The sequence below is a fragment of the Pelodiscus sinensis genome, chromosome 2 (assembly GCF_049634645.1).
Source record: "Pelodiscus sinensis isolate JC-2024 chromosome 2, ASM4963464v1, whole genome shotgun sequence".
Lineage (NCBI taxonomy): Eukaryota > Metazoa > Chordata > Testudines > Trionychidae > Pelodiscus > Pelodiscus sinensis.
In genome coordinates, this window is record NC_134712.1 from 51,551,793 (window position 1) to 51,570,031 (window position 18,239).

The window sequence follows — 18,239 nt, forward strand, 5'->3', positions numbered from 1 at the left end:
TCTTTGATATAGAGACAGCAGTGCAGGGCAACAGGCAACAGACTGCCACCCTGCATTTAACTGCTGAAATTTTCAGCGGTTACGCAGTTACTTAATTACACACATTTTAACATTTCTATTCTTAACCTAGTGTTTCAGAAACAAGTCTCCAGCCAAGAGAACCATCCCATCCATAGGATAGTTCAGAGCAGCCCCGCAACGGTTGGAGCTAGGACCTCTGTTAATCCCTTGGCTCACGTCGCTAGGGGGAGAGGGTTTCAGGCAAGGACTCCAATGGAAGTGGGAATGGGCAGGGCAGGGGTGGGGCTTGGTGGAAGGGGTGGAGTGGAGGTGAAGCAAGGCAGGGGTGGGACCTTCGCCAGGGCCTACACACAGTAAAAGGAAAAAACAGCCAGAGCAGACAAAAGAACCAAGCCCAACAATATCATATAACAAGTGCCATATAGACCTAATATTATAAGATATACCTTTATCATGGTATATGTTTGTTTGTGTATTTCTATTTGGAATTCATTTGACTAACATATGTTATTAAATGTGTTCAGAAAAACTCATAAAACTGATTAACCCTCATAAAAATAATACTTTGCTTTAGAACTTTTTGCCCAGGGAACAGCTGCTATTTTACAAACAGTCCATAAGTTAATGTTCACAATACCCTTGTGGAATAGATATGATTAGACCCCATTTAGAGATATGCACTGAGGCACAGAAAGGTGAGTGGCCTGATTTTTCAAAGCTGACTTAAATGTAAACTCTGGGGTCTCAGCCTCTTTAAAAAAATCTAGCTTCAGTAACTTGCCCTTGGGACATAAATTAGTGGTAGAGGGTGAGGTAATATCTTTTATTGGACCAACTTATTTGGCAAGAGAAACAAGCTCTTGAGCTTACGCACAGTTCTCCTTCAGGCCAGAGAGTTAGGAATGGAATTCAATGGTCCTAACGGTCCATCCCCCACTCTGGCTACCAGAATACAAGCTCACCAAAAATTCATTGTCTACACGTTTGAGCATGTTCCTTTCAAATGTGTATCAGAATTTTCAATACTTACTGTCATAAGCAGTTTCTCCACACAGTCAGGAGAGACACTGTGCAAATGAGTCAAATGAAGTTGGAGATGCATTTTGTTGCTGAGGACATCCTGGCAGAGAGGACAGCAGATAACAGGCTGCATTGAGTGCTGTGACAAGACATGCATCTGGATACGATTTGGGTCCCTACTACTGTAGTTACAATAAGGACACTGATAGAACTGAAAAACATCAAATGAAGAGGCAGGATATTAGTGTGCTTTGAATGATTTGATAGGATTGCTATTTCAATAGAATATCATCTCTGTTTTGCTTTTGAGCTACCTGAGAAAATTCCATGAGGCAACAGAATCGTTACATTTTCAATTACCTGTTCATGTCCAAATTTATGGTCCTCCAAAGACTTTGATTTTTTAGATGCGCCATCCTCTTCTTTTGCCGGAAGTAGCTGTTGTGTATTCACTTTTGGCTCCTTCTCTGGTGTGATTATTCCTGTTTCAAAAACATGTTTTTTAGAAACATGTTTTAAACTTAGACATACTATGCTAGACAAACATTATGATGCCGTATAATCTCACAGATGGTTGTGCTAAATTTACAAAAAATAATGTACTTAAATAAAACTATTTGAAACCTACCAAATAGAGAGGTAAAAACACACTTTTATCCTTGATGCACACTCTAGAAATAAATTTAAAAATGGACTCTTCTCTTTTGTTTAGATAACCTTCGGTTGCCTTGAAAGATTAATCAATAACATGCTCTCTTCAGTATCTCAGTTTGAATTTCTCTATTATATTAAGAGAAATCAACTTTCGCTCAGAAATCCTTGTTTTCAAAAATAGTTAATTTTCTAACATTTAATTTCCTTCTACCATTTCTAAAGCATTTGGGGAGTGAAATTATTTTGCTGCTTTGATACAGTTCTGAAGCTAAATATAGTATCAAAAAGAAACCAAAAACCAAAACAAGCAATGACAACAAAACCCAACAAAACTCAACCCCAAACAACCCCCTAAAATCTACATCTCCATATGTATACAGTGGAAAACAGAATTAGAGCTAACTAAATATTAATTATATGCAAAGAGCAGTCATTTTGGGTTGCTTTAAATGTTTATATTATGAAGTTCTATACTGTGGTACTCTAATCAAAACCAGGGATATAATTATTTTCTATAGATAGTTCTACTACTAAGTATTAAATACTATATTTAATATTATGCCTGAGCTAGCTGTATAATGTGACCCAGTCATGCACACATCAAAGAAAAGAGTGCAATTCTAATTTCCCAGTCCATCAGAAAATTCTTTCCAGCATCAATTTGCCAGATAATCTCTTTTGCTAGGCTGGATATTACAACAGCATTGGGTAGGCATGTCACATACATCTCACGACAAACACAAAACCTCATTTACCAACCATTCCAATCTCATCATAGTGCGGCATCATCTGACCTTTTTTCTGCTGTTTATTATGAGTATTTCTAATTTTAACTTTCAATTTTCACCATCTTCCAGTCAATTTGCAACTAAATTATTTCCAGGGTGAGGACACTATCACTGGACAACTGGGTGCAAATACATCTTGAAATGCAATGAAGCTAAACCATTGATTGCTATCAGACCCAACGTAAATATATAGTCCAGGGGTAATCTGATTGTATGCTGTGCATGAAGATTTATCTTGATTTTTTTTCAATTCACATAAGGTTCATATAAATGAACAAATTGCACCTCATTGCACAATAACCTAGTTTTAATTTAAAAATAAGGTCATGAATGTTATTGAAACAAGGTAAAGATGAACAAAGAAAATGCTTGTATTTTTCTCTGAAAAAAAAAAGATTTTTTTTCTTATTACACAAGCAACACAGTATTTGATATAAACAAGGCAACATTAGAAAAAATGTAAGATAAAAGGTAAACAGAAAGGAAGCAAACAAACCCTGAGAATAATAATAAATGGTTAAATACTGAATCATACAGAGATATTTTCCTCATGGGCATTTTTTTTAAATACACAAATATATCTTATTACATACACATTTGTGTTTGTTTCCTAATGATGTAAAATTGCTTGGTGTTGTGTAATTTAGACTAGTAATTATAAGAGAGCCCTGCTGAAATTTAAGTTAATTCCTGACATATTTTCCTACTTTCAATGACTAATTTATCAACAGGTTGAACAAATTTCGTTTTTGGAATCCGATATTGCCACACTGTCCAGGCCTGATCCTGTAGGCATTACTAAGGCTAGTCAGCAGAGCCCAGTTGTTTAATGGTAGTTGGGCATTGCTACGCTCTGTATTGCAATGCCTAACTGATTTAGGAGGCAAATTCTGATTTTCAAAGGGAATTTAGGCGTTTAGGAACCGAATTCCCGGTGACCATCCATAGAATTTTGGCACCTGAATGCCTAAATTCCTTTTAAAACTGCAACTTGGCCTCCTAATTCATGCTTTGCAATGCTGAGCACAGCAAGGTCTATACACTTTAAACGGCAGAGTATGAACTTTGCTGCATTAAGGGCTGCAGGATTGGGCTTTTGATGCCTAAAGGCATAATGCACATGACATCATCATAAGCCATCATTATATTACTCAGTTTGGTTTCCAATGCTCCCTAGCCTAACAGAATATATATAGGAGTACAGCATTGTTATTTAAATACCTTAAATATGAGAATTATGGGAAGTAAAAAAGTGACACACTATTAACAGGGAAAGGTTACTTTTCAAGTCATAGAAAGATGGGTTCAAATTATTAACCTCTCTTCATTTCTAACTGTCAAAAACGTCTCAGTTGACAACTGTCTCTTATCTACATCATATGTCACTTTAAAATGTCCAATTTTAAAGATAATGGACAGTCTCTCTGCTGATGTACACTGGTATTAATACAGGGCATGGCAGATTCACACCTGCTGAGGATCTTGTCCAAAATAAATAAATATTCACATAACACTTTGTTACAGGAATTTTGCAGGCAAACTCTGCTTCCAGTTACATTGGTTCAAATGGACTAACATTGGTATTAACTGTTGGTAGAATTTAGCTATGAGCAATAAGAGACAGATAGGGGAGTATGAACGTGTATTTATATTATTCAACGTTTTCTACCATTGGATATGATAACTATTTCAAGGGACCAATAACAATCACAGAACTCATATTTCTTGTTTCTATAGTTACAAGTATTGGTTTTTATACATTTTCCTTTGTGTTTAATGTAAACCAACCCTTGTAAAACACTGCATTTTAGGGTAATAAATACATAACAGAGAGCAGTCCCCTCACTATGTTTACTATGTTAATTATATAAAATGTTAAAGCTAACCAAGGCAATTTGGGATGGGAGGAGTCTGGATTCATTCAACCATAAACACTGTTACTTTTTAAATGACCAAAGCTACATCTGGTATCAAGTAAAATAACAATCTCAAGATTTTATGGTAAGCATTAGAAAGCTAGGGCCTGATTCTCCACTGCTTTGCTCCCTCTGTAGTTGTCTGCATCTGTGCAAAGTGAGTGGCAAACACTACCACGTTATATTACTAGTGTTTTACACCATGTACCAACTTTTCACAAGTATAAAGGACTATGCAAGGGGCAAAGCACTAGAGAATCTGCTCCTTTTAGTTCAGATAATACCAATGAAGTGCCCTAGCACCTGATTCAGCTGTATCTACTATATACTTTCACTGTTGAATTCACTATTTTAACACATTCCCTGTGGAATGACAGAGCAAAGACAGGGGCTTATAGAAATGGCATTGCAATAATAATAATAATAATAATAGTTAATAATAAGTAGCAATTGAACAGTATGAAAGGTATGCAACTTTTAGATCATTTGTATAACAGGACATTTCCCTGGCACTGCCTTCTTAATATACAATTTTAAAAAAGAACTAAATCCTGTCATTCTTTCTGTTTTAAAGATACAGTTTTCTGGTTAACTGTGAAACATAGCCATAATGCAATGGCAATGGATTTAGCTCAAAAACTAAGCTTAATCATAAATAAGCACCACAAAATACACTAGTCAAAGATTACCTGTCAGTCACTGAATTATTTAATTCATGTAAGATTGCTAGTACAAAAATCACATAATTCACTGCAATCCAGTTGAAATCGCCTACTTGATAATTCTAACAACTAAAATAAAAGCAAGGGTCATAAAAAAGTTTATGTTAATGACAAGTAAGGCAAGCCTAATAAAATGTGTCCTAACAAAATAAAAACCTGAAAAGGCTGAGAACAAAAATATTGGCTTGTTAATCAATGTATTTCATAAATATCACAACTTAAGACTTGTGATATATCAGATGATGTAACTCAACTTCAAAATAATTCTAAAATTAAAATTACTGGTACAGCATTCTAATTAGAATAGAACGAAAGGGTAATTGTCACTGCAATAATGAAGGTTAATTTCCATCCTTCCTCATGTTTACTACCTTATTAAAAAGTGCTCCCCTTAGCCATGGCAGAGACATATTATATTTTCAATGCAAATGTATTAATCTGGATAAATTCCATATTAATTCTTGCATTGCATAGAGCTGTAATTTGGATTATAATTAATCTAAAGTGGCACTAGATTTAAATGACAATATAAATGAGGCATTAGTAGGCTTTTTTGTTCTGAATGAATATTCAACAAATATAACTTTAATATTGCCAAGTCTCATTCAGAAAGCTCCAGTCCTTGAGATAAGGTAAGCAATACAGCACAACAGCTTACACAAACACACTGTTACTAAATAACATGTTAATCCTTCCTCTTCTAATAGATTCTATGTTAAAGAGGGGTCACACTGCTTTTCTGTCTAACTTGTTAAGATTGTGATTAATTTATTGGTTTTCCTGAGATTTCTCTTGGCAAGACTTGCAACACTCAATTCATGAGAAAGCCCAAATTAACATTCAATTATATATAAGCAGTTATTCAGTCATTAGAAATACTTGTCAGCTGAGTTGAGAATTAAGACCTTGGCATGAGTGCAGAATTAATTTAGAAAATTAAACACAAGTTTTTAAAAGGTCAGTTTAAGAGTTTCCAGTATAAATTGTTGTCTGTGATTGCTGTAAAGCATGAGGACATTTGTTTTTATATGGCTCTTACTGCAGAGATACCTTTGGAATTACTGACACTGGCGTGCACCACAATTATTGCATTTTCGTTATACTGCACCCAGCAGGTATCTGGGCATAGGGTTTGCCCAATTAAAGTTGGCTCTTCTGTGAGACTAATCCTAGCAGAATCTTGAGAACTGCCCAATGCTATTTCTTCCAGAGTCCATTTTCTCCAATGTGCCTTTAGCACCTTCCTCCACAACTATGAATGAGTGCACTTTACAAAGAGTGGGCAGATAAGTCCTCTGAAGTGGATTCCGGTGCCCTCTAGGTAGAGTGAATGATAGAAAATGTATGTTTCACATGGTTGTCTCCTTTCCCTTGAAGCATTTCCAGGATGACCAACTGATTAGACAATGCGGAAAAGACCCAAGTCAGTTTAGGAATGCAGCTTTACTGTGATGCAGACAACTCTTTCCAAGTCAAAGAGTGAAGCCAAGGGGGATATATATATTTAAAACATGACATAGTTACTTATTCAACATCATATTTGTCATCAGAAGCATTTCTGCCATCTCTTGATTTCAAAAATAAAACAACTGAAGTTCAGCTGAGGTTCTAAGCTGTAACAGATACTGACTTCAACATATCAACAAGCAAACAAACTAAGCCTTAATCCTTACAGCAGTCTTTCAAATTAATTTATTAAAGGACCATCCATAAATATTTTGAAATAAAACCACATTTTTAATATGTAAAGAGTGAATTACAAATATGGGCTAATTCAGGTTTGAGTAAATGTGCATGTAAAATTATATTTTCTGTACAAGTAAATGTCATTATGGAGAATACAAGCTCCTTTATATGCTGCTGTCATTGGGATACAGGGAAAAGATATATGACTACCTGAAACTAATAGGCTTCAACCTGTTTCAGCATTTCTTCTGCTTCAATGAATCCAACATAATGTAACTAGGTATAGCGTGCAGCAAAAGTAGCCAATGTAATATTCATTGCAACCATAGATTTCCATCTCATACATAAAAAACATGGATGAAGTCACATATTTGCCAAATCAAATACAGAAAAAGCCTTGGGTATCTACACCAGATGCTGGCCCTAGGTTTGTTTGTGCACAAGTAAATGTCATGACATAGGGGTTTTGTTTTCAAAGACAGTAGCTTTCATTACTGGGCTCTGTCTATTCCCGGAGATCAAAATTACCTAACTCATAATCCATTTTCAATTATATTTCCTTTTTCTTAGGCTGAATCATCTGTAAACTTTTTGCTGGATTTTGTGGGTTTTTTTCCCTAAATGCCTCAAATAAATGCCCAGGAAGACAGCAAATTCTTGACTGTAAGTGGTCAGACAGCAAGAATGAAAACAAAAATCCAACTTCAACAACAAAAATAATAACCCCCCTACATTCTTAGGGTTACAAGAGGGACCAAATTTGATTGCAGAGAAAAAAGAATTCAAGTGGTATCTAATCCCATACTTATGAAAAATTAATATGCCATCAGAGGAATCACAAGTACAGCTAAGATTAATGAAAGGCGCTTAAAAAATTACAAGCACACAAACTGATTTGATTAAAAAATAATCTCACTGGTCGTCCTGTAATATTCTTCAACTTATCCGCATCTATCCTGTCAGATGGTTATGATTAAAAATAGGTCAATGGGAGGCTACTGATAGAAATCACATGCAAAATGCACATGCAGTGAATAGGAGTGGGAATGTCCAGACAATTTAAAATGAAAGAGCATTTAATAGGATAAAAGGGGAGGGAGAGAGGACAAAATTCTAGCATCTTACCAGAGTCTTTACTAGCTTTTTTGCCTTCACTAGTGTCTCTCTCACTTGTGTCTTTATCATCAGCAACAGCCACTGATGTGCTTTTAGCAGACCCTTCCGTATCTTCACCCTGTTCTTCTGTGGATAAGCACAGAGGAGAGCTAACTTAGTGACCAGTTAACATCAATTAAAAACACAGCCTTTAGTAAGAACAAAATCAAAGGAAAAGGGAAGGGAGAGTGAAGGAGAAGAAGAATGGCACTTTCAAATGATTTGATATGAATTATGAAAAATGTGCAATATTTCAGATTCTATTCAGAAATTATAAATGTGACTTTATCAGACCCTACAGTGTTCACCACCATGACAAATCTAAAGCTTCTCACTTGGCTCTCATTGGCTAGAAGTGATCTGTATAAAAATACACACACACACACACACACACACACACTCCAAAATATTGAGCAACCCCCTTCCCCTCCCCCCCCCCCAGTGTAAAATAATTTTTAAAACCAAAAAAGAGAAAGAAACTCAAAAATAAATCCTCTTAGCATAGTGGTATCTTGCTAATTGCAATATGTAAGTACTGTATTAGGTATAAACATTTGGCTTTCTTGGAGAACTCTCAGATTTTGTCTCCAGGGGGAGCTATTCAGGATAAATGATACAATTTAGTATATTGCTCTTAAGGACGCCGTGTTACCCACACCTCACTTACGTGTTCACACAAGCTAGATTACATGGAAATCTTCACAGTAACTCAACCCTATTTAATTATTCTGTAAATCTTAGCTATGCTGCTACTGGTGGATTAATCTGTTTATGCAGTTAGCTTCTATGCTGGGGCTATGTAGCACTAATCCGTGAAAGGCCCACTGTTCCTTTTCATTCTGTGATCATTTGTCTCTCACTGTGTTGATGTCACATTTTAATGAATTTTTAGCAATCTGAGTAATGCCAGATAACCAGACTTGCAACTCCCTACAGCATGGCATGCTGTTTTCACTGCAGCACAAAAAAAAAATAAAAATAATATTTCCCAGTTTAGGTAGGAATTATATAAATTAGAAGGTGAAGGTAAAATAGGATTTGAAGCACCAGGCTGCTCAATTTCATAAAATCTTTAATGACCATATAAATTAACCCTGGAAAGGCAAAAGGTCACAGACACACATTTGCATACACTCTTCTATTCACTTTTGATAAGCAGAGCTTTTATGCAGGGAACATGATACAATTAACCCTTCAGGAACCGTACAAAATGCAGCTACCGACATTTTAAGTGTCAAGCATTAACTGAAAATTACACACTGCATAAAATTTTCATTGTAAATGCTATAGTGATTGAAAGGGGAAATAGTGGCCCTCTCCGCACCCCATGTTTTATTAATAACATTCTGACAAGAGAATGAAATATCCTCTGTCATATGGAGCAGCTGAGCACAAAAAATTGCTACTTAGTGCCTTACTTGCCAGCCATGAAACTGTATGTCTAGGCAAGCAACCCTGAGAAAAACTACAGGAGCAAAACTCTCCACAAAATCTTTTTTAAATTAGAAAAGAAAAGAATTTTGCTGCAATTTTAAATTAAAGGAAAAAAATATATCAGAGCGATGTGTTTGGCACGGACATGAGCGGGTTCAATGCCAATGTCCATTTTAAAATGAAAGAAAGGCCGTCACAACTTTTAAAAATAATTGTATACATAAAAATTACCAACAAAATGGAAAAAGTACTTCTTGCTGCTTTAGTCTCTCTCCCTTGCCCCCCTCTGTCAGTGATGACTGCTAATCAAACATGGTAGGCATCTTAGTCACAGTTGGAAGTGAGGCTGGCTTTGTAAGGGTGGCAGGGGAGCACAGTTTGGGATGCTGTGAGTCTGTGATCATGACTGGATTGGGCTGTGTTAATGCCAAGTGCACACATATGAGGCTCATATCCAGTGTCAGGCCCCATGGCCTAAAACTGCCTATGGCAATTCCTTTTCAACTCATCCTTGGGAATGAATGCAGTGCTTCTTTTAGTAGATTTACTGGCCTATTCCCCCTGGGCTGGAAAATGAAGTGTCAAAGTGCTACTGAGTGTCCTTATCTTGAGGGGACATAAAATTGTACAGGCTATCGTGGCACACATTAATAAACCATTGTGTGTGTGTCAGGAAAAGAGCGAGAAAATTATGAAGGTACTAAAAGAAAAGCTACAGTATCATCTGGGTCTCATCAGACAATTTTTGCAGGGTGCTCTCCTGTTTTTCTGGTATGTGTTTTAAGTGTGAGAGAAATTCCCAGACATGTTCTCCTATACATCATCGTGGTGTCTGACCTCAGCCTGACCCTGGCAACAGTTTGAGAAATCTAAATGTGAACAAAGACTCTGTGTCAGCAGCAGAGAGAGATTGCGGGATAGACTTTCCCCATCAACTTAATCGCAAACAGCAGTTCTGAGGCCATAACTTTACAGGGCTCCACCAAGCCACAAACACATAACCTTTAGAGGTGAAACTGCCCCCCCCCTCCACCCCCACCTCCCTTCTGTGATTTTTCTCAGTCCTCTGGTACTCCCTTTGATGTAGCAAGGCAATTAGCTCTAATGTTCAAGTACTGCAGACCTGTTTTATGATTTGGAAGGTGAGAGCTGTTTATTACAGGTAGGCTCCTGGGGGCCATAAAGGCTTTGCAAATTTTTAATCATGCAAAAAACTAATCAAAATGTAACTTATACACACCATAAAAATTAATATCATTATTATGCACAGTATAAACTGTCTGCCTCAGCTTTCAAAGGCACTCACTTTTAGAAAATACATTTGGCATTCATTTCAGAAATATGTATGGTGTTCATTTCAGAAAGAAATTTCATAGATAAAAATTATAATGTAGCTTCTCATAGATTCCTTAGAAATAGTAGCAATTGTGTCTATGCCTGCTGTAAGCTCAAACTATCACTATGTTCATCAAAGGAATAAGATGAAAATACAGTTCTACTTAAAATAAATTGTAAAAATTAGGAAAGGGGTTAAATCCTGAATAATCCTTATGTTAATTATTGAATTTTATTATAGTGTAAATATTAGACATGAATGCCAAATTGTGCTACTGTCATACACATCTGTGATTTTCTGACTTCCTACAAATATCAAATTTAGCAACTTTTTATTGTTATTTCATATTTTAACCAAGAAGAATGCCATTCAGTTCTTAAAATGTGATAGTCTAGCTCAAAATAACAAACAGCAAAATGTAATATGGTGGCACTTTAAATTTAAGAGCAAGTCCTAATACTCAGTTTTAAATTTACATGAGTTCTACTTATATATTTTTAAAAATGTCAGCTTTGAAAATAGATAGAACATAGAAATCAACATACCTCAACAGTTTTAATAACACTTACTATGGTAATACGATATTTTTGTCACACCTGGTTTTATTTTATTCTAGACATTGAAAACTCCCTTTGATGTTGGGTCTCTTTAGTTTAACTATTATCAACTTTTTCCCTACAACTAATTTAGACTCAAATACAAGAAAACAATGCTAGTGCAGTCTGCAGTGCACAGTGTTAGAATCACGTTAAGATGAAAAATGAAAAAGGCTCCAAAAGTTACTAAAACTAGTTAATACTGCACTCTGGTTTATCAAGTGCCTTCTACAGCCTACATAGTACTAGGTTAAGACAAAGCAAATTACTCCATAAACATAATACAACTGTACAGATTATTCTGGCCTTGGATTTGAATGGCTTGTTGGAAAAGGAAGAACAAATAGTCTAAGAGTTCCCTCGATCCACTGTAGTCCAATGACACAGTTAAAGATGAAGCCGGAATCCCGGCTGGCCTCCATAGTTGGAGCGAATCAGTGTGGCTGACATAATCTTCTCCCCTGTGATGTGAGGATGCCATTCTGACAAGGTATTCACATCACGTCCATTTTGTCCTATTAGTCAACTGAAGGAGGCTCCTCTGTGGATCAGCTGAGTTTCCCATTTCCAGTTCTGGACAGTGAAATAGGTCTCTTTCAGTCTGCTAGGAGCTTCCTTTTATTCTATCCCACTCACCCACCAACAGCTAGAAGCTTCTCTTCAAGTCTTAAGAACATAAGAATGGCCATACTGGGTCAGACCACAGGTCCATCTAGCCCAGTATCCTGTCTGCCGACAGTGGCCAGTAACCAGGTGCCCCAGAGGGGGTGGACCAAAGACAATGATCAAGCAATTTGTCTCCTGCCATCCTTCTCCGGCCTTTGACAAACAGAGGCCAGGGGCACCATTCCTTACCCTCCTCCCCGCTAATAACCTTTTATGGACCTAACCTCCATGTATTTATCTAGCTCTTTTTTAAACTGTTATAGTCCTAGCCTTCACAGCCTCCTCTGGCAAGGAGTTCCACAGGTTGACTGTGCACTGTGCGAAGAAGAACTTTATTTTACTAGTTTTAAACCTGCTACCCATCAATTTTATTTGGTGCCCTCTGGTTCTTGTATTACGGAAACAAGGAAATAACTATTCTTGGTTCCTCTTTGTCTCCTTGGTCAATGATGAGTGATCTACTAAGAATGGTTATGGATGAGCCATTCACAGAAGGAGAGGGGAGTAAGATGAAGAAAGTTGTTTGTGACTGAGTGGGATAGGAGATGACAGTGTAAGTGGACTAAACATAATGTTGAATGAGAGAAACTCATTTGGCTTTGAGAAGATGACAAGATTATGGGATAGATTAGAATGTAATAGGGGTCAGATAGTCAGCATGCTCAACACCCACAATTCCAATTGAAGTCAAAGGGTGTTGTAGATACTCAGCGCCTCTGAACAGCAGGGCCAAGTGGGAGAAATAAAAATTAACAGGAGTTAGGAAAGGAAGGAGAAGTTAATGGGATGGAAAGAAAACAGAGAGAGAAAGACTGGAAGATGGGTGAACAGGAAATAAAGAACAGTATATAATGCAGGGAAAGAAAAATGAGGCGAAAGAAAGAAAAACCAGGATAAAGAGGAGAAATATGTATGGTATTTAAGAGAAATGAAATTTAAGTTAAGAAACAGGGGTTTTTGTTTTGTTTTGTTTGTTTATCTAGGTTACAGTAATTCCATTAATTCAGCAGGTATTTGCCTGTTGAGGGGTACTGTCCCTCGCTCAGGACCTCCCTCATCATGGCCTAGTCTTTGAAAGTCCTGTTCCCCCTCTTGGGGAAAATATGGCCTTCTGGCACAGTCTTTGAAAGTTCCCCATCTTGGGGTAAATACGGCCTTCTGGCACTTTCCTTGAAAGTTCCCCCTCTTGGGGTAAATACGGCCTTCTGGCCTAGTCCTTAGGTCTGCGGGCCCTTCTGGCCTCTGGGGCATGGCCATGGGAAAGGATAGGGGGACCCAGGCCCTCCCACTCCGGGTCCGAGCCCAGGGCCCTATTGGCAGTGACTCGGTCCACTGCCTGCTCAGCGAGGGGTTTCTCCCCTCAACCCGCCGAGCACTCGGAGCTGTATTACTCCCTGCCCTGGGCTGCTTCCTACCTCGCCGCCATTCCCCTGCAGTTGCACCTCTCCACGATCTCTAGGGCCGGGGTTGGGATGGCAGCTGGGGCTGTGGCGTTGGTTCCAGCAGCGTGGAGCTGGCCTTTTCGGTCCTTCCCCTTTGGCTATCAGCTCCAAGTGAGTCGGCTTAGGGCCTTTTATAGTGCGGCTCACCAGTGAGCATGCCCAGCAAGGCCATGGGGGTAGGGCACTCTCCTCCAGCTGGACTCTTTCAGCCAGCTAAGCCTTGCCCGCAGGTTCATTTATAGTGCAGGGCAGGGCCGCCCCGTCACAATGCCAAACAATTAACTAGGAGAAAAATTCCCATCTCTCTCACTGCAGTTGTACTCATACAAATACTTCTGGAAATATTGGCTGTGTCTAGACTGACAAGTTTTTCCGCAAAAGAAGTTGCTTTTGCGGAAAAACTTGCCAGCCGTCTACACTGGCCGCTTGAATTTCCGCAAGAACATTGACGATCTCATGTAAGAAATCAGTGCTTCTTGCGGAAATACTATGTTGCTCCCGTTCGGGCAAAAGTCCTTTTGCGCAAAACTTTTGCACAAAAGGGCCAGTGTAGACAGCTCAGATTTGTTTTGCACAAAAAAGCCCTGATCGCAAAAATGGTGATCGGGGCTTTTTTGCAGAAAAGCGCGTCTAGATTGCCACGTACACTTTTCCGAAAAAAGTGCTTTTGTGGAAAAGCGTCCGTGCCAATCTAGACGCTCTTTTCTGCAAATGCTTTTAACAGAAAACTTTTCCGTTAAAAGCATTTGCGGAAAATCATGCCAGTCTAGACGTAGCCATTATGTATATTTCCTAGCATCCTTGAGCCTGTCAAACTGGTCTTGCAGAGCACAAATTGGAACCAGGATTATTTTTAGGTCAATGTGCTGGTCCAAGATTTTAGCTGTACTTTTATATAGTGGTCATTCTCCCTTCTTTTCAAGTGCATTATTTATAATTTCCTCATCTCGGATCTCAGATGGAAAATGCAAAGGAACAATCTACTTATAGTTTTACAGTCAGGTTAGTCTGTCTGACAAATTAATAAGTAACAGTTATCTATTATAAAGAAGGCCTCTTAATGTGACCTAGGAATCCAGTCCTGGAATCACAGCTCCACACGCAGTAGGTACAGATATTTCCAGGAAGGCCAGCTGCCTGCTGGGAGAAAGTTATTTTCTTTTTTCTTTTCTCCTCTCTCTCATTTCAGCTTTTAGGGCAAGGTGATTCTCCTCAAAGCGGGCCACTGCCTGATGAAGGATGTGATGCCAGTGAGGATGGTTGTTGGGCTTTCTCCTCCCAGCTTGGGTTTTCCACATCAGTTTTCTTAAGAAACACTTTCAGTGTGTCTTTGTAGAGTTTTTGCTGAGCACACGCAGGATCTCTGATCATGGGTGAGCTGAGAACAGAAGACTTGTTTTGTGAGAAACAAGCATCTGTACATAATATCCAGTCCCGCCAAACATGCATGAGAATCATTGCTTCAGTGCTGGTGACGTTGACTTCAGTGAGAATGCTGGCATTAGTGCAGTGATTTTGTCACTTTACACAGAATCGTCTGAAGGCATTGTTTATGCCACCTCTCCACATACTTGAGGTGCTGTTGAAATGTCATCCATTTTCACATCCATAAAGGAGCACAGGAACATTTGTCTAGTAGACTTGGATGTTGGTGTCCTGCCATAGGTCTATGAAAATGCAATTTCCCAAAGGAGGCACTTGTACACTGAATCCTATGCTGAATCTCACTGTCTGTTTTTTATAAAGTTGGCTAAAGCTTGAAGCAAGTTGAAAGAGCACTTTAATCTTCTCAGTACTGAGTGAGAGTCCTAGGCTTTGGTAAGCTTGTGCAAGGAAATCCAGTATGGACTGAAGATCATTCTTATTTTGCATGAGGATGACACAGTCATCAGCATACTGAAGATCAATAATGGATGCTCTGAAGAATTCAGACTTAGAGTGGAGACATCAAAGATTCAAGAGCCACCCGTCCATTTTGTTAGACGTCCATGCCATTCGGGGAAGGGGGAGACTCTTTAGGATGAACAAAAAGGACTGCTAAAATAGATAGAAAATAGGGTTGAGGAAATAACACATCCTTGCTTAACCACAGTTTTGAATCCATCAAGGCCATTACAGAGAACATTAATCTGATCATGGAGAAGCCTTAGTACTGTGATAATTTTTGGAGGGACGCCAAATCTGGCCAGCACTTTCCACGGAACTTTGCAATTGACAGAATCAAAGCCTTTGTCAAATTGATGAAGGGCCATGTACAGGCTCTGATTTTGCCACCAGGACTTTTTCTGAATTTGGCAGGCAACAAAGGTCATGTTAAAGCGACAAGGAGTCCTGTAGCACCTTATAGACTAACAGATGCATTGGAGCATAAGCTTTCATGAGCAAAGACCCACTTCATCAGATGCATGTTGGTTGTCTCATGGGATGTTGGTTGTCTCATGGGATGGTCTAAAATCAAACTAAGATTCTGGCAATATTGCCACAGCAAGCAGAAGTAACTGGTTTAAGAAGCTATGGACAAGATTTTTCCCTCTTGTAGATAGCAAGGCAATGCCGCAATAGTTTACACATTCCAACATGTCTCCTTTCTTAAAGATTTTAACAGTGTTAGCATTTCTCAAGTTTTCTGGAATCTTCTCATTACACTGGATATAAAGAAAAAATGTGTGGTGCTTCCTTACTAGTTCTTCACCTCCAAACTTGTAGACTTCAGTTTATATGCTATATGGCCCTTTTGCCTTGTTCTTCTTGGTTTGCATAATGGCTCATATTACTTCTTCGAGGCTGGGAGGGTCAGCAAGAGATTCTCTTTCATGCCATTAGGGTACAGATAAAGTTGATTCTCAGTTCAGGAGCAACTAAAATGCTCCTTCCATCTGGCTTTGATATCCTTAAAATACACTGACCCGTTTAGGAGTATGAATCGTAATTGGCCCTTATTGCCTGAAAAAAAGTTCCTTGTGTCATTTATCAGCATAAAGCTCAATCACCTTGGCCTTCTCTCAACACCACTTATTTCTGATCTCACAGATTGTAATTTGGGCTTCAACCTTGAGTTGCTTGTATGGCTCTTTCTTCTGCTGGTGTGGTGTATTTTTGTTACATGCAATTCACTTTTTCTAGTCAAGCAAGCCCTCAATCTCAGCATTGTTCTCATCAAACTGATCTTGGTGATGGTGGATGACATAACTAATGGACTCAGCACATGCTGTGAGAATGACGATTTTTAATCCCTTCCAGAAATTTTCATCATCATTAACTGTAGGCATAGCAGAAAACTTTTCTTCAAAACATTACTGAAGTTTCTTCTGAGTAACTACATCTTCAATGGACTTGATGTTGAATTTCTTTCATATTGACTTTGCCTGCTTGCAACACCTTGAGGAGATCTAGAATTTCATGATTGATCTAAGGCGGCGATGGTCTTTCCAACAGTCATCAGTTCCATACCTGACCCTCACGATGCAGACATCCCTCCAATCCTGAGCTCAGTGTGCTCTCCCTTTTGCTAATTGCTCAACTGGATGGAATATTTTCTGCTCTCCCTCCTACAATCTGAGAATTGGTTTGGGAGAGCCATTGTGTCTGGTAATGATGGTGGTAAATGTGTGAACATTTTATTTGGCTAAGTTAATTCTAGTTTAAACTGGGTAATTTTGCAGCTTTGTTTTTATGTTGATATTTCACCAAATGTTTTGCAAGAAGCAAAAAGCAGTTTATGAAGAGAAAAACCATTAACAGAGAACGTCAGCTGTTCAGAATGCAACTTCAGCAATGTTTTCCAGATGTGATTAGAGATGTACAGTTAATCATTTATTATGCAAAACCAGATCCTTCTCACACATGACCACTTCTAAAAGGCACTGAAGCAGAGAGAGTAGTTTTACTTCTCTTTTGGCTGACATTACAATTCACAATCTCCCATAAGCTTAGGGGAGGGAGAGTGTTAGTGTTCTCTGCCATAAGGACTAATAAAACTTAAAATACAAAAGTTTGCCTCATACGTACAGTATTGTTAAACATCACTGGGGATCTGATCCAAAATCCTCTGGAGTTAACAGGAGTCTTTCCCTGGACTTCCGCGGTCTTTGTAGCGGGCTCCTATTGTGTGCTTAATCTTGTCTTATGGAAAAGAACAAATAGGAACTACTGGTATGTCTTCTCGGTACCATTCATTATTTTATATACCTCAACTGTCTCTTCTCTCACTCTTCTTTATTCTAGTTTGTCTAAAATGGTCTATGCAGATTTTTATTAGCAGTTCATACCTTCATTTTTTTCTTCTTTCAGAACTCTCTGAAGTATGCTATTCAGAACTTATGATTTAACTTTCTGATTTTCTTCCTTCATCTCTCTTGCTAACAATACCTCCTGGAAATAGTGTATTCAGAATATTTCAGCTGCAGTTATATTTTGATGAAGACCAATGCAAGATAGTCTCTGCTATTTCCTAATCCTCTTTGACTGACTCATAGTGTTGACTGACTCTTCTACATTGTATTGTAGGCCCAGTCTATAATACATGGGAAAGTTGAAGTAAGATACGCAACTCCAGTTACATAAAATTATGTAGTTGGGAGTTGATGTATCTTAAATCCCCATCCAGACAGCAGAAGGTCGATGGGAGCAAATACTCCTGTTGGCTTCTCTTACTCTTCACAAGGAGTAAGAGTAGCAGCACCAATGGGAGCGCCCTTTGAGTTTGATCTAGTGGCTCTATACTATATCCTCTAAATCGAACCCCTGAAGATTGACCACAGCAGCATCGAACTTCAGTGTAGTGTGGACGTGATCCTAGTGATC

At 38.4% G+C, this 18,239-nt stretch overlaps 1 protein-coding gene across 4 annotated transcripts in view; it reads right to left on the reverse strand.

The window, feature by feature from the left end:
* Window positions 1-18,239, reverse strand: part of ZFHX4 (zinc finger homeobox 4) — a 181,931-nt gene that overhangs the window by 18,115 nt on the left and 145,577 nt on the right. For 3 of the 4 annotated variants that reach the window (XM_075920494.1, XM_014577726.3, XM_075920493.1), the window contains 3 exons: window positions 7,933-8,049; window positions 1,402-1,523; window positions 1,052-1,252 (listed from right to left, as the gene is read on the reverse strand). In XM_075920494.1, the coding sequence (XP_075776609.1) occupies window positions 1,052-1,252; window positions 1,402-1,523; window positions 7,933-8,049 (440 nt within the window). The remainder of the gene's footprint in view (window positions 1-1,051; window positions 1,253-1,401; window positions 1,524-7,932; window positions 8,050-18,239) is intronic. The other variant, XM_075920495.1, reaches the window with a different exon arrangement.